Genomic DNA, 13,819 nt, shown 5'->3' with positions numbered 1-13,819 from the left:
ACATTTTTGATATGCTTTTTCTCCTTAGGTACAAAATATTTAAGGTCATTTCATTTAATTAGTTAAAAAAATTAAAAATACTAGCTTTTTGCATTTTAGTTGAATTTAAAGGTTTATCCAAATAGAGCTTGACACAAGCCACAAGTAAAAGAGTTAATCCTCATCTAGAATAGCGCCTGTCATCATTTTCTAACATAAATGTAAAAATTAAGAATCTGAATAAATGCAAGTTAAGCTACGTAATTGCTTAAATAAATGTGTTTCGATATAGGTATAGATATAGATAGGTATAGTGTAACCTCCTGGTTAGCAAAAAGAAATACCAAATTTAGCACAAAGGCTATATTTAGTTGTTAATCACCATGTTTTAATGGTTACCAACCAATGAGACTCAATCTTTCTTGAGGGACATAGCTGCAAAATACAACTGCAAAACAATATTAAAATCAATGACTCTCCCACCTATTAATGTACACAATGATTAAAATTAATGATTTAAATCACTTTCTTTTAAATGGATCCACGTTTCCTACATTCCTTCTTAGGGCCCTCTGCTTTACTTGTTCTTTCAGCACTACTGCTCTTGGGGGTCCATCAGGAGATGGGCTTTGTTCTTCTAGGGCTTTGTCCTAAGTATGAGAAAAATATTATTAATCTCTCTGAACAGCATGGACTCTGTGGAGCTGGAACAGACCCATGGAGCTTGTTGGCAGCTGTGGGCCCTTCAACCTGAGCTTTAGTGCCATGTGGTATCACAGAGATCATAAACTTCTTTTCACACCTCTGTCCTGGAAAAGCCAGGGGAGAATTCAGAGGGGCAGGGTAGTAGGTGGGCCTGATAAGTGAACTAGCATATGATTGCAGTGGGTGCTGAGTTTCAAGAACTTCAAACAGCACATGGGAGAAGTGACATCTTTGTGCCCATTAGTAAAACCTTATTCAAGTGACTGCGCACAGCAATACTAAACTGTGGTGTTTACACACATCCACTGTGTTCTCTGGTGTGGTATGTACTGTAATTCTGACTTACAGTCTGGCCTCCTCTGCACTGGAGAGGTTGCCAGGCCTCCTTCATCCATTGTGACTTTGATAGAAATAATGGACTCTCATACCCATAACCCTGGAAGTAGCTGCACTACCCTGCATATGGCCCCGCTCTGTCAGTGCAATTTCATGCAGAATTCCCTTTGTTGTTTCTTGTGGCAACTTCCACTTTATGTTGGTGTCCTCTCCTGTGCCCACCCACCGCAGTCATTCTCATCCGCAGTTCCTCCTATTGCCTATCCTAGTCATCAACAGATTGCTCATGTGGCACCAGTATGGTACAGGTCACGCTTGCTCATGAACTCATCAGTGACATCAATCTCTGTGTTGGAAATATCCTGCCGCAAGCATGCCCCCTCTTCCTCTTCCAATGCCCTGCTGCTGACATCTCACTTCTGACCGGGATGTTGCCACTTCACCTTCTGCTGGGGAGTGGAAAGAGTGGGCAAAATGAAAAGGCCTACTTTAGGACCGTTCTGCCTGGTTTTTGGCACCATGTGGTAACGAGCATATGACATCACCTCTTTGCCCACTGCCTAGCTGGCCCTGAAAGACGTTTCTCAAGATGCCTAGAGAGAGAGGAGCTTCCATTTTGAAATTTAAAGGTGGAGCTGAAGCAACCTTCTCCTAGGCCATGCTATGACTGTTCTCTGTCTTCAGTAGTGATGCCTCAGCCCCCGCTCACAACTTTCCTGCCCCTCCTGACCACTAATCTGAAAGGAAAAATACAAGTTGGTGCCAAACTCAGACTGGCAGCTGGACTCTGCCAAAAGATTTTGTCTAAGGTCCTGTAGAGAAAAAACTGCTCCTCCCTTGAAAATAAATTGACAAAGTGGTGCAAGGGACAGGGGGAAAAGGGGGAAAGCTCAGCGCTCTGGGAAATGGTAGCATTCACCTTCTGCATTCTGTGGGCAAAGTCATCGGTGGCTCCAGTCCCCAGGGAATTCCTTGCTTTCCACAGCCAAAGAAGGGGTTAAAAATAATCTGGAAATACAGCCAGGCACCCGGCAGCAGCAGCCCAGAGGGCAGGTGAGTGTTGTGCAGATGGTTACTGCTATCAAAGGGCCACTCAGTGCACTCGATGGCAAGCTGGCAACGTGCTGTTTTATTCAACAGCATCATAACAGAGTGGGGAGGAAAAACTCCCACCCACAAAACAAGAAGTAAAGGAGGGGTGGAGCATGGCTCAATCCCATAATACTCTGGAGAACCTAGTTAACCCTATCATGACCACTTTACTACAATTACAAATCCACCTTGAGTCAGGGGAGCTGCCTGTTGGCAATGGGGGCTAATATGTGGTGGTGGAGAGGAGAGAGGATGAGGAGGAGATGGGGGGAAGGGATGGAATCTGTGGGGCAAAGGAGCAGGGATAGGGTGAGGGCATGGAGACAGTTTGGCTTAGTTCAGCAACTTGTTGGTTGTTGCTCTTCATTTTCCCAGTCTCTGGGGTCGGGGGAAGGGGGAGTCTCATGAACCTCTTGAGCACCAAATGTTCCCAGGGCTATCACCAGCCCAAATGGCAGGGCTCTCCTGTTTCTCCTTTCCTTTTCATCGCTCTAGGATCTCTAGGTCCAGCATACATTTGCAGAGCTCAAGGTTGCCCCTTGACGTAGGTGGCGTGTGTTCAGAATGTTGTGGAGACAGAATTCCCCCAGAGTTGCTTCTGCTGCTCTCTAGGGGTCCTTTGTGCCTGAGAATTAAGGCAATGGATTGGGTCTGTGTATGCTAGGAATAGAGGGCTTTTTCCCCCACCCCTTTAAGTTTCTCCTATCCCGATCAGATCCCGTGCACAGGTAATGCAGCACAGAGGCAGAACTGACTCACCATTCTGTGTCTGGAGGATAAAGCTCAGCAGTCAGGGACAGAGTGTGTTCAATCTCATTACCCCAGCCAACTGGACTTAGTAGGGCATCCACCGGGAAAGAGTTTCCTTTTTTGTCTCCAGCACTGTGTTGGGCAGTGAGAAAGTCCTTGTACAGGCCAGAGCTGCAACTGATGAAGATGGTGACAGACTGTGTAAGACAATTGTTTGAGGGTTGACATTGTTGCAGAGGGACTGACCTGCTTCCCACAGCTTAAAGTCCACTGTTCGGTTTGGCAGCCAGCGCTCACTTTGGGGCTTTCATAAATGTCATATATTAAGCTTTTACATGTCCCCATTTCCTAACATCTACCTGGCTCTGGTATGCAAATACAGCTAGGTAATATATTGCCTAGAAATTTGGACCTTCGACCACTGAGCAGGGCAATAGTGAGGGACTTAGTAAATCTGGCCCTGAATCTTAACTTCATCACTGCTGATGCAAACGTCTGTTTATTCAGCATCACATAGTAATAATTACTGTAGGGAAGAATATGGACCAAATTCAGCCCAGGCGCCAGACAGGGAACTCTGTTGAATTCTTGCTTGGCTCAATTAATTTTATGTGCTTCTGGGAGAAATCTCTGTCCTTGCTTTTTTCAAAATGGTAACATGAATTCGTTTACAAAATATACAGCATACTGCCAAGCAGAACATCTTAAGTACTGCCTCGGCTTCCCCCTCACAGAGCAAGATGTATCAGATGCCTCCCATGGCATAATTCCCCCTTCCTCCTAAGAGCCTTCCTCAGGTCCTGAGTAGAGCTGGACAAAATTTTCGTGTGAAACCTTTTTTTCCTGAAGAATGTGGATTGAAGTGGACATGAATTCAGGTCAATTACTTGGGGGTGGGGGTGGGGGAGGATTCGTAAATGTCAAAACAGTTCGTTTCAGTATTTCCAAAGCAAACCGTTTCAGTTTGTCATTTTGGAAAAACATTTGGTTTGGGAATTTCCCACTATTTTATTATTTTTTAAATCATTTTTTTACAGCCTCAAAAGCAAAACAAAATGTTTCTACTGATACCAAAGGAAACTTTTTTTTTGGACCTGCACCCAAACTCCGTATTCTGTATTCAGACATCCCTTGCCTTGAGATCGATACAAAGAAAGGGATTGGGAGGGGGTAGGGCTACTAATAGACTATGCATCATCTCCCACAGATTTTACTAATCCCTCTCCTGGGTAGCTTGTAGAGACTTTCTCTGCCTGAGGCTAGATTAACTTTAGTGCAGAGAGGGTCCCCTCCAAGTTAAAGAACCTCCCTGGAGAGGGATTCTAGGCACAGCTACTAGCAGGGAGAAGCCCTCACATCCCGGCCCTCCAATGGAGCCAAATGCTCCAGGAGTGGAAATGGAGGTGGTGTGAAGGCATTGGGTCCATATGGACAGCCTTCCTGTGCCCCTAACAGTTGTATTCATCATACATTTTGCGGGGTTTAGTATCCTTGTTGAAACATTTTTTAATAATCTCATAAAACCCCACCTGTAATCCCATGTGTGCTCCGGATTAACAGAGCCATGGGAGCAACAACAGCAGTCATCCAGTAAAAAGGCACTGAACTCTGTGGAATTTAAATGCACTAGAAAGAACCCTACAGTAAGGTAAAACACTGCTAGGGAAGCATTGGTTTAATTGTACCCTGGAGAAAAAAGAAGCATGGTATTGCTTCCTCAGCAGAATTTCACCTGACTGCACTGAAATCTGATAAATTCTCCACTTCCCACAGAGGGAATAGCAAAGAATTTAATGAGAAACACATTTGAACTGGACCTATAACTGTGAGATTACATGTTTGCTTATCTCTCTGTGGGATATAGAGAGATCCCTTCTTCTGTGTGCTGGGGGGCCTCTAGTCTAGTGGAATTAACCACATTGACTAGTAAATTAAAAGTAAAATTTCTTCAGACGCCTTCTGATATTCCAACAGAACAGTTTATACGGCTCGCAAAATAACAAAGCAGACGTTGTGATGACAGTGGGTCCGATCTTACAACCCTTGCTCATGGGAGTAGTCCCACTGATCTGGGACTTCTTCAGGGCCCAGTATAACTCCTATTACAACCACTGGAAAGATTTCCCTTGATGACAAATCATGCCCAAGTTCCTATGGGCTGCAGGGTCAGAGCCTTTATTTCAGTGGACTGCACATGTGAGTAATGTAACTCATGTGCTTAAATGTTTGCAGCATCATAGCCTAACATGAGTTCTCTAGTACAGGGATAAAAGTTGTCCTTTATGCTATAAATAGGTGGCCCCTATAAATCAAGGTCTCTTAAATGGAATCCAACCATTGGCAACTATCCAATGGATTGATGAAGGGATGGAAATTTCACTGTGAGTAGAAACAGACAAAACAGTCAATTTTCATTTGGTTTCAAAATCTATGTTTTGTTTTGTTCCACAAGTGTTGGTCAGTTTGTTCGGACTCAAAAGCTTATTAAGCAAAAGAGTTGTCACTTTGACAGTGAAACAGAATGGCTTATCTTAGAATGTGAGCTCCCTGGAGGAGGAACTGTCCTTTTGTTCTTTCTTTGTACCACGGTGCCCCCAGCCCTGATTGAGGTTCTTAGCTTTGTAGTCATAGAAATAATCATTATCTCCATTGGATTACTCACATGGGTAAAGTTATACACATGAGTGCTTGCAGGATGGGAGACCTAGTTGGTAACATTGGTGGTCCTTCTTGTGGCAGGATATGGGCTATCTCTGAAAGAATCCTAAATGAGTTCTTTTGCCAGGGACACAGAGATCTGTTTATTCTGGTAGCTGCTATTACTAAAATGTGACGCTAAAGTTACAGCTGGATTTTGGATTTGTTATGAGGGGCAATACATAGATAAAAGAGAAGAGTGTTCTTTGTTGTACAAGCTGGGCTATCTGCAAAGATTCTTCCCTCAATGTAATTTTTTTAATTTGTGTTTTGTGATAGAAGACAATTACATGTAATAAAAAATTCTGACTATATTTTGTTTGTTATTATTCTATCAGTAAAGACAGTTCTGCTTATTGACATCAGACATAACCATCCACGTATTGTATGTGTAGGCCCTCCGGGTAATGAGGATTAGGAAGGTATTGTATTATATATGTCTTCTGCAAATGTGTTCATTCAATTAGTTAATTTAGGTAGCCCTATGCTTCACTGAACATTAATTATATGTAATTGTGTATGGCTGGTAAACTGTAGATAAGAAGTGCAATTTAATTTTAGTTTAGCATTTGAAATTAATGAGCACGGGCGTGCATAACACATCTTTGTTGTTCCACTTTAACTTTGCTGTTGCTAATCAAGTTGAAATAAGTGTACAAGAGAAGTGATTGGGTTCTTTTGGCATCATCTAAAATAGGTGGAGCATGTAGTACAAAAGGAGCATGTATCCCCATTTTGCCTCACTCTTCACTGTCAACAATATTCTCTCCTGCCAAACCCTTCAATAGAAACATGTGTCGTAGCCAATTTAGCAACATCCATTCTTCATATTCAATCAAAACGTTGTAGGATAGTTGACAGAAGAAAGGAGAAATTACACAACTATGTTTTAAAATTAAACACAGTTATACTTGATTATGGCAGCACCATCTCTTGTAGTATGTAGAGTGTATGCATGTGTGCAAAATCTCTTTATTCCCATTATTAAAAATAAAGACACTACACAGTATGCTAATATTTATACTGTGTTAAATGAAATGTTTGGGAAAAGGTCTTGAACTCAACTCGAAACAATGACGGATGAAAAGCCAAGCTTTTAAGGGAAATAATGTTTTGTATGATCATTCATTTTTTGGTAAAATATTTGAAAGTAGCACATGGCTTTGTTATTACTGATATGCAACTAAAATATGTTAGTACAGTTAATGTGGGCGTTTTGATTCAACTAATGCAAGCCATTGTAAAGTCTGTTAAGGCTTAATTGGTGATCAGTTTCCACTCTAGTATTTTTTGTACATACACAACACAGCTAGATCTGTGTGTATGTCCAAAATTCTTTTATATGCATATTTAGTTACTAGAAAAAATATAAATGAATAATTCTTGACATTTAAAATCTACACCACTCTACCATAACTGGAAAAAATACTTTCAAAGGTTCAAGTAGCTATAATATTGTTTATTGCCACATTGCCATATTTAAGATCAAATAAAACATTTTTCAGTGTGGAGTGTATATTAATCAATTAAATAAATAAATCGTATAAATCATATGAGTTAAAACATTTGCAGAACTATCTTCCATTTGGAGTGATAATGAGCCAAATGCTCAGTTGGAGTAAATCAACATGGCTCCATTGAAGTCCATGGGAACGAGGCTGATTTACACCAGTTTAGGATCCAACCCAAAGAACCTAATTCTGCTTTTAGTTACACCCATGCACCTCATTTGGCCCACTGGTTGGTTATCAACAGCAACTCACACGTTCTCGGAATAGGACTGATTCCTGTAGTGCATGACCAGTCTTTAAATTCACAGCCCATCGTTTTGTTACAAAAGGCAGATGCACTCACAGGAATCATTTACCTTTGGAGTAGGAGTCTCAGGAGAGGGTTTTACTTGCTGAGTATAATGATGACAGCATTTGATAATAGGCCATGACATTGATGGCTGTTATCTGATACACCTATGGAATGGCTCTTGCCTCCCTTTGTTTCCCCTGAAAAGCAGCTCCATCCCTGTGGACCTATAATAGCAGGAATGCCACAGGGTCATGACAGAGGTATTTTAAACACAGACTTCGAAATGATAGTTTGATGGACAGAATAAGACTTATCCTTCCAGCTGTTCAAGAAAGAGTAGGAGTGGGGGACTGGAATCAGGGTCATTTGTAAATGAAGTGTTCCCCTCCATAAACTTGAAACTCATTATCTCCCTTGAATAAAAGAAAACCCTTCCCAAGTTTAAAAAAAAAGAAAGGATTCAACATCATGGCACAAATTACAATGTACGGATTTCAGAGTAGCAGCCGTGTTAGTCTGTATCTGCAAAAAGAAAAAGGAGGACTTGTGGCACCTTAGAGACTAACCAATTTATTTGAGCATACGCTTTCGTGAGCTACAGCTCGCTTCATTGGATGCATTGTTTGTTTGTTTTAAAGAGTTGAATTCTAAGAGGAGGGGAATCAAACTTTTAAAAAAAGACAGACTTGGATATACGAGTTTGAGGTACAATCAGAAGTAAAAAGTGCAGCAAAAAGAGAAGATGCAGGGAAAAAAATCCTTATCAATTATAACTTTGAACAAATTGCTCAGATGAACATGATTGTAAAAAATGTCATTAGTTAAAATAGTGAAAGTAAGAAAATATGTTCAATGTAGAGGTACCCTTTTGATGCTTCTGACAACCAAAATAAACAGAAGTTCATAAAATATTTTATCGACACCAAAAGTGTATTCTTTGGAAAGCAAAAAATTAAACTGATCCATCAGACATTGTTTCAAAATGTACAGTCCAGTCTCAATGCTTTGGAGAGTAGGAAAGTGAGAATGCTATTTAAGGCAAAAAACAAAAGCCTTTATGTTCATTTGACCTGAACCACTGCTTTCCTCCCTGGGGCCAGATGAAGAATTCCAGTTCAGTTAACACTCTTGACTATCAAAAAGCAATTTGGCTGGGGTCAAACTGAAACAAATGGGTATCTCCCTTTTGACCTCCTAATGCAGCTAAGTGTGATCAAGGCCCTGTCTGCCATTGTAAGCCAAGGACTCGCACACGCACGCAGCAGCTCCTGAGAAAAGTGTTCCTCTCTAACGATCAGTTTAACGGCTATCCAAAGCGAAACTTCAGCCTGTATTTAACAGTGTTGGGGTTCTTCCGAGGCACAGACAAAGAGACCTTTGGTTTTGCTGGGGTGGAGGCAGGTGACTTTTTCTTTTCAGGAACAGTGACGGTGAAAGACAGTTCCGGCTGCTCCGACTGTTTGAACCTTGGAAGGAAATGGGTGGAGATGTGCTGGGGTTTCACCCGGGGACTGCAGCCTCTTTTGGCTTTGCCCCTCTTGTTCAAAGCCACATACCATTCTCTCCCAGTCCTTTCGGTCCTGTAAACTGCCGAGGCATATGTGTTATAGCTGTTTTCTTGAAACCTCTCCCTGAACTTGCAGTCTTCTGTAAATTTGGCCTAGGAAAACAAACAAATAGAAGTCTATTGAAAGATTTTTGTTTTACCAGGTAAGAAAGGAGGTCCAACAATGTCAATATAGGTGCCTATAATTTAGACTCCTCAATTCTTATATAATTGCCTACTTGAGTGGCCTGATTTTCAAAAGTGAGGCGCACCCAACAACTCATTGATGCTGCTTGGGTGCTTAGCACTTTTGAAAATTGGGTTATTTATGTGTCTAAATGTAGGTTTAGGAGATTAACTTGAGGCACTCATTATTAAAAATCTTGGCTGGAGGTATCTATCATCTGCCTCAGGAGTAACCTTCCCATTCTGCTTCTCCGCTATCCTCCACCAAAAGGAAAAATGCCTCCTTGTCTCCTTTGCAGCAGCTCCTTCAATGAATATTAGCTTTTTCTCTTTGGTGTGTCTAATTTCCTGCCCTCACAAAAATTGCTTTCTGCTGCATTGCCACTTAATAATCCAGAATGACAATTTGCATGCAGCTTTTCATCGCTTCACTGCACATAGTCTTGATCACACCGTTGTTTTAACGCTGGGTGTTTTGTTGTCGCTTGATAACCTTTAAAAATGCCTTTCAGTCAAAGAGCATTTTTCCTTGCAGAGTAATTGTCTTGGTTGTGCACCGTTTCCCAGCAGACAGACTTCCATGGACTTCAGGCGCCAGGGATCAGGCCCCAGACTGTCAGAGTAAATCTGAACATCCCATTGAGAAACAAACCCTGCGCAATCTGAGAGGAAGGTCCACGGACGGCTCTGAATCCACATAGTGGCAAGAATGGGGTTGCATCTGTAAGGTGCCAGATACCTTTATACAATACCAGGTATAGCTATATAAAAGGTAATTAATAACCCTTTCTTTATTAATAAAAGATAATTAATAACAAGAAAATGATGTAATGGAAAATGTTACACTTCCGTGGAAATTAATCTGTTTTAGTGTATAATTCTAATACTACTCCGCGGAATATCCAGTCTCAGAGTGCCTCAGCTCACCTCCCATGTTGTTGATGTAAAGGCAGGTTCTGTTCCTTTCCAGAAAATAAACATATAAAGGAAATTGTAGGTGCTAAATCTTTTGCCAGAGGCACTAAGGACCAAATCCTCAAAAGTATTTAGGCTCCTCGCTCCCATTGAAATCAATGAGAGTTAGGCCCTAAATACCCCTGGCTTCCATTGACTTCAGTGGGCTTTGGATGAGCCCCTGGCTTTGACAGTTATCCCAAAAGAGTTTCTCTCTTGGGCTGAGACCTTGCAAAGATTTATGCATGTCCTTAATTTCACACACTGGGAATAGTTCCCGATGGGCACATGTGGCCAAGGCACAAAAGTTAAGTATGTGCGTCTTTGCAGAATCAGGGCCTTCTAGAGCTGGGCAGAGATTTTCAAAGCAGATGGGAGGATTCAATCACCAGCTCCCATTAAGTTGAGTGGCTAAATCCCCTAGTGAACTTTGAAAATATCAACCCTAGTCTCAATAATTTTTCATGAGAACACTGAAACAAGTCCTTTCTTGCGTGTGTTAACAGAGTGCAGGAATAAGGCCAGTCAGTTCATCAGCCATAAAAAGTGAGAAGTTGACGTTTTGCCATGGTCAGACATCAGGGCAGCTGTGAAATGTAAGCTAAGTAAATCTCCGCCTAGATGAAATCACAGGAGATCATAGTGCATTTTTCCTAATGGAAGGGCTGGATACTGAGATGTATGTATAAATACAAAAAGACAGAATAGGGCCTTAATAATCTTCAGACACACACCTTTAAGATTTTTATTTATTAATATTCTTAAGCAGCAGCCCTCCAGGAATTAGCCACTTCTCGAATCTAATGATGAGAGAGTTAATTGGTGTCCTGAGATCATCTAAAGTGATTTCTAAGTGCAACAAAGTTTGATTTCAAAGTAGATTATTCAAATCTATTTATTTTAAAAGGGATGCTGGGCTTTTTAACTTAAAAGTCTGATGCAGTGCAAAGCAAAAAGAAACAATGTTTTAGAATCAATTAGAAAATGGTCAGATTTGCTTGATATCGCATTATTAAACCCATATTTTGTTTAAAGGAGTTGAATTCTAGAATTCAAATGGCAATGTCCTTGACCTGTATTGCATCTTTTCCATAACAACTTCACTTTAATCTCCTTTAGGTCTTTGCTTGAAAGAAGAAAGAATTGTTTTAATTATGCATTTTTGCTTTCTCTGCCTTTTGTTATCCAACATGATGTGTTATACATAAATGAACATTCCTCTTCCAGAAATAAAGGCTTGAGCTAAATTCCTAGCCACTCTCTAAAACACTGAATCCTGGAACCCTTACTTACATGAGTAATCTGTTACCCTGAGAAGGATACAGCATTGAGATGGAAAAGAGACAAATCCACAAAGAGGAGGAGTTGTCCCCTGAAGATTTCTTTGTTGAGGTTGCTGTCTTTGCATGGATCTCTCCCAACACAGACAGTTATGGGGTTAGGGAACTTCAGGAGAAAAGAGGGACAGAGGGCCATGCGTTGGTTAATCCCAGAGGATACCAGTGGTAAATCCAAGTAAAACTCAATGCATTCTGGGACAGCACCAACTGCTGTGAAGAATCACTTCTGCTCTTGGCATACCCCTGGATGGGGATTTCTGGGTGCATCCACCAGCAAGGGAAGCCTGGCAGCATGGGTCAGTTCCAAGGCACCTGGAAGCCACTGTGGAGACATGCGACTTCCACACTGCTAGTTCCTAGGGGGAGAGAAACTGCACGCACCGGAGAGGCCCAGATTACCCATTGTCATAGTACAATCAGTGGGCTACCAGTGGTGTCTCAGAGGAGGACATGTCTGCACTTCCCCACTTTGCATATTCAGAAGATGGAGCATGCCCTGCACCCCACAGAAAAGACCAGGGGGCCCATGAACACTGCTGGCAGGCTCCAGGGATCCATGCAGGAAGTCAGGGCTATCTGTGCAGAGGTCTTGACCCAGTGTCCCCCAGATTGCTGCCAACAGCTGCCACTGGGACTTCCAGGGAGGGGGCCTTAGAAAAGATAGCACTGCCTGCGGCTATCATCCTCCCCAGCGTTTCTCCACAGGGCTGGAGTAAGGGACAATATTCTCCCATGCTCACCATGCCCAGTATTGCCCTAACCACTCTCCCACAACCTCGATTCACCCGGCCTACCCAATCTCTATCCTCAGCCCTCCATATCCATGAATCATCCTTCCAGGGCTGGGAAAAGACAAGCACAGCCACCTGAGTAATAGTGGCCATACTATCTTCTAGCTCTCTTTCTTTCTGGGATCAAATCCAAGTTGAAACCATAGAGGCATAGTGCAGACAAAACACTTATGGAAATCACTGTACTGCAGGACCCAGTCCTTACTTACCTGTGCTTTTAATTTAGTATTATTAATAAAATGGTATTTTATTGATTGCACTCAGAGTGTGTGGGTACTCGGAGACATTTTCCTGGGTTGTATTATCACCTGGTTATTTTTTTCTGGACACCAACTTAGTTCTGGCCTACTAGCACAATCCAAATTTTGTTACAGCTTTACTATTTCCAAGCAGGGGAGATCAAGGCTGGAGACATACATTACTGGGATTCTAACACTATCCTATCCTGAGTGATGGACCCCAAGAGAGTATAAAAGGTGGCTACATTCAGTACACCAGACATGTGTTCTGAAGGTCAGAGTCATTCTTTCTTTCTTTTTTTCTTTTTTCTTTCTCTACTATAAGTCTGGCCATACAGGCTAGGACAAAGGAATTAAAAGTATTGATGCAATTGAGGGCACTGAAGCAGGTCCTCTGTTTCCTGCCAGGATCTGAATCAACAAAAAGAACAGGCCCTTTGTGTTTTGGGACATTACATTTGCTCAACTGCCTTTGGAATCAACGATGAGCGAACCCGTAGAACCTGAGGTTGAAATAGGGAGGCCTCTACCTGAATTTCATTTTCTTTTTATGAGTTGTTGCGAATATTTGGTGGATGCTTATTACTTACTAATACACGCATACACAGAGGTGTGCAAATTAAGCTTAAAATGGCTTCGTTCACTGTGAAGGTCAATAAATATATTAGAGTATGTGTCGGCGTGGCTAGAAGATTGCGGGCTCGAGAAGATACCCAACATTGACAATGCTGTACAGTATTAGGGGCAGGCTGCATAGCTAGAAGTTTTGCCCTTTGTCTGAATAATAAATCTGAAGAAATAAATCTGTCCTTTAGAAATCTGTTCAGTGGGAAATTAAAGATCTCGGGGGTCTGGGAGCTTTGGGAATCTCATTTGTCATTCCTTTGGAATTTCTTTGGAACTCCCAAGGGAACTGTGGTTCCCGGATAACACCTGGCCACCTTTTGGAAAAGAGAGTAAAGAATAACCCCAGTGCCCTGGACAACATTCTCTTTCTCAAAAAAAGAGCTTGCATTGTTCAAGGGTTTGGGCAAGCTATTGTCGCTGAGTCTATAATAGCTTTCACATTGAGCAATAATATATAATGACTTCACTATGGGCATCAAACTTTTATTTCAAAACTTTGGAAACACCTCTGGTATGAAAGGTTCTATCTACCCCCATGCATGCCCATCTAATCTGTCTGTCTGGTTCCTATAATGGCACCCACCATTGCTGCCTTTGAATGTCTCCTCAGAGGGGATGACTAGGGCTAGCTGAAAAATGGGAATTATTTTCTGTGAAACGTCTCACACAAATGTCATGTGAATTTTTTCACTGAACCTTCTGATTTTTTTGATGGCACAGCTAAAAACATGTTTCCATTCCAATCAAATGGGGTCAAAACAATTTTTTTTTCAC

General features: G+C 41.7%; 1 protein-coding gene across 5 annotated transcripts in view; it reads right to left on the bottom strand.

Annotated features, from left to right (window-relative positions):
- Positions 1–250: 250 nt before the first annotated feature.
- The window catches only part of FGF5 (fibroblast growth factor 5), a 38,607-nt gene continuing 25,038 nt past the window's right edge, over positions 251–13,819 (bottom strand). For 2 of the 5 annotated variants that reach the window (XR_012158441.1, XR_012158440.1), the window contains 2 exons: positions 2,872–3,033; positions 251–629 (listed from right to left, as the gene is read on the bottom strand). Coding sequence is in view for 3 of the 5 variants with exons in the window: in XM_073340481.1 (XP_073196582.1) it covers positions 2,596–2,737; positions 2,872–3,033; positions 8,919–9,022 (408 nt within the window). In the remaining 2 variants the exon portion in view is untranslated. The other 3 variants (XM_073340482.1, XM_073340481.1, XM_073340483.1) reach the window with 3 other exon arrangements.

This window comes from Lepidochelys kempii, chromosome 4, assembly GCF_965140265.1.
Source record: "Lepidochelys kempii isolate rLepKem1 chromosome 4, rLepKem1.hap2, whole genome shotgun sequence".
Taxonomy (NCBI): Eukaryota; Metazoa; Chordata; order Testudines; family Cheloniidae; genus Lepidochelys; species Lepidochelys kempii.
This window is presented reverse-complemented; position numbering and strand designations above follow the sequence as displayed.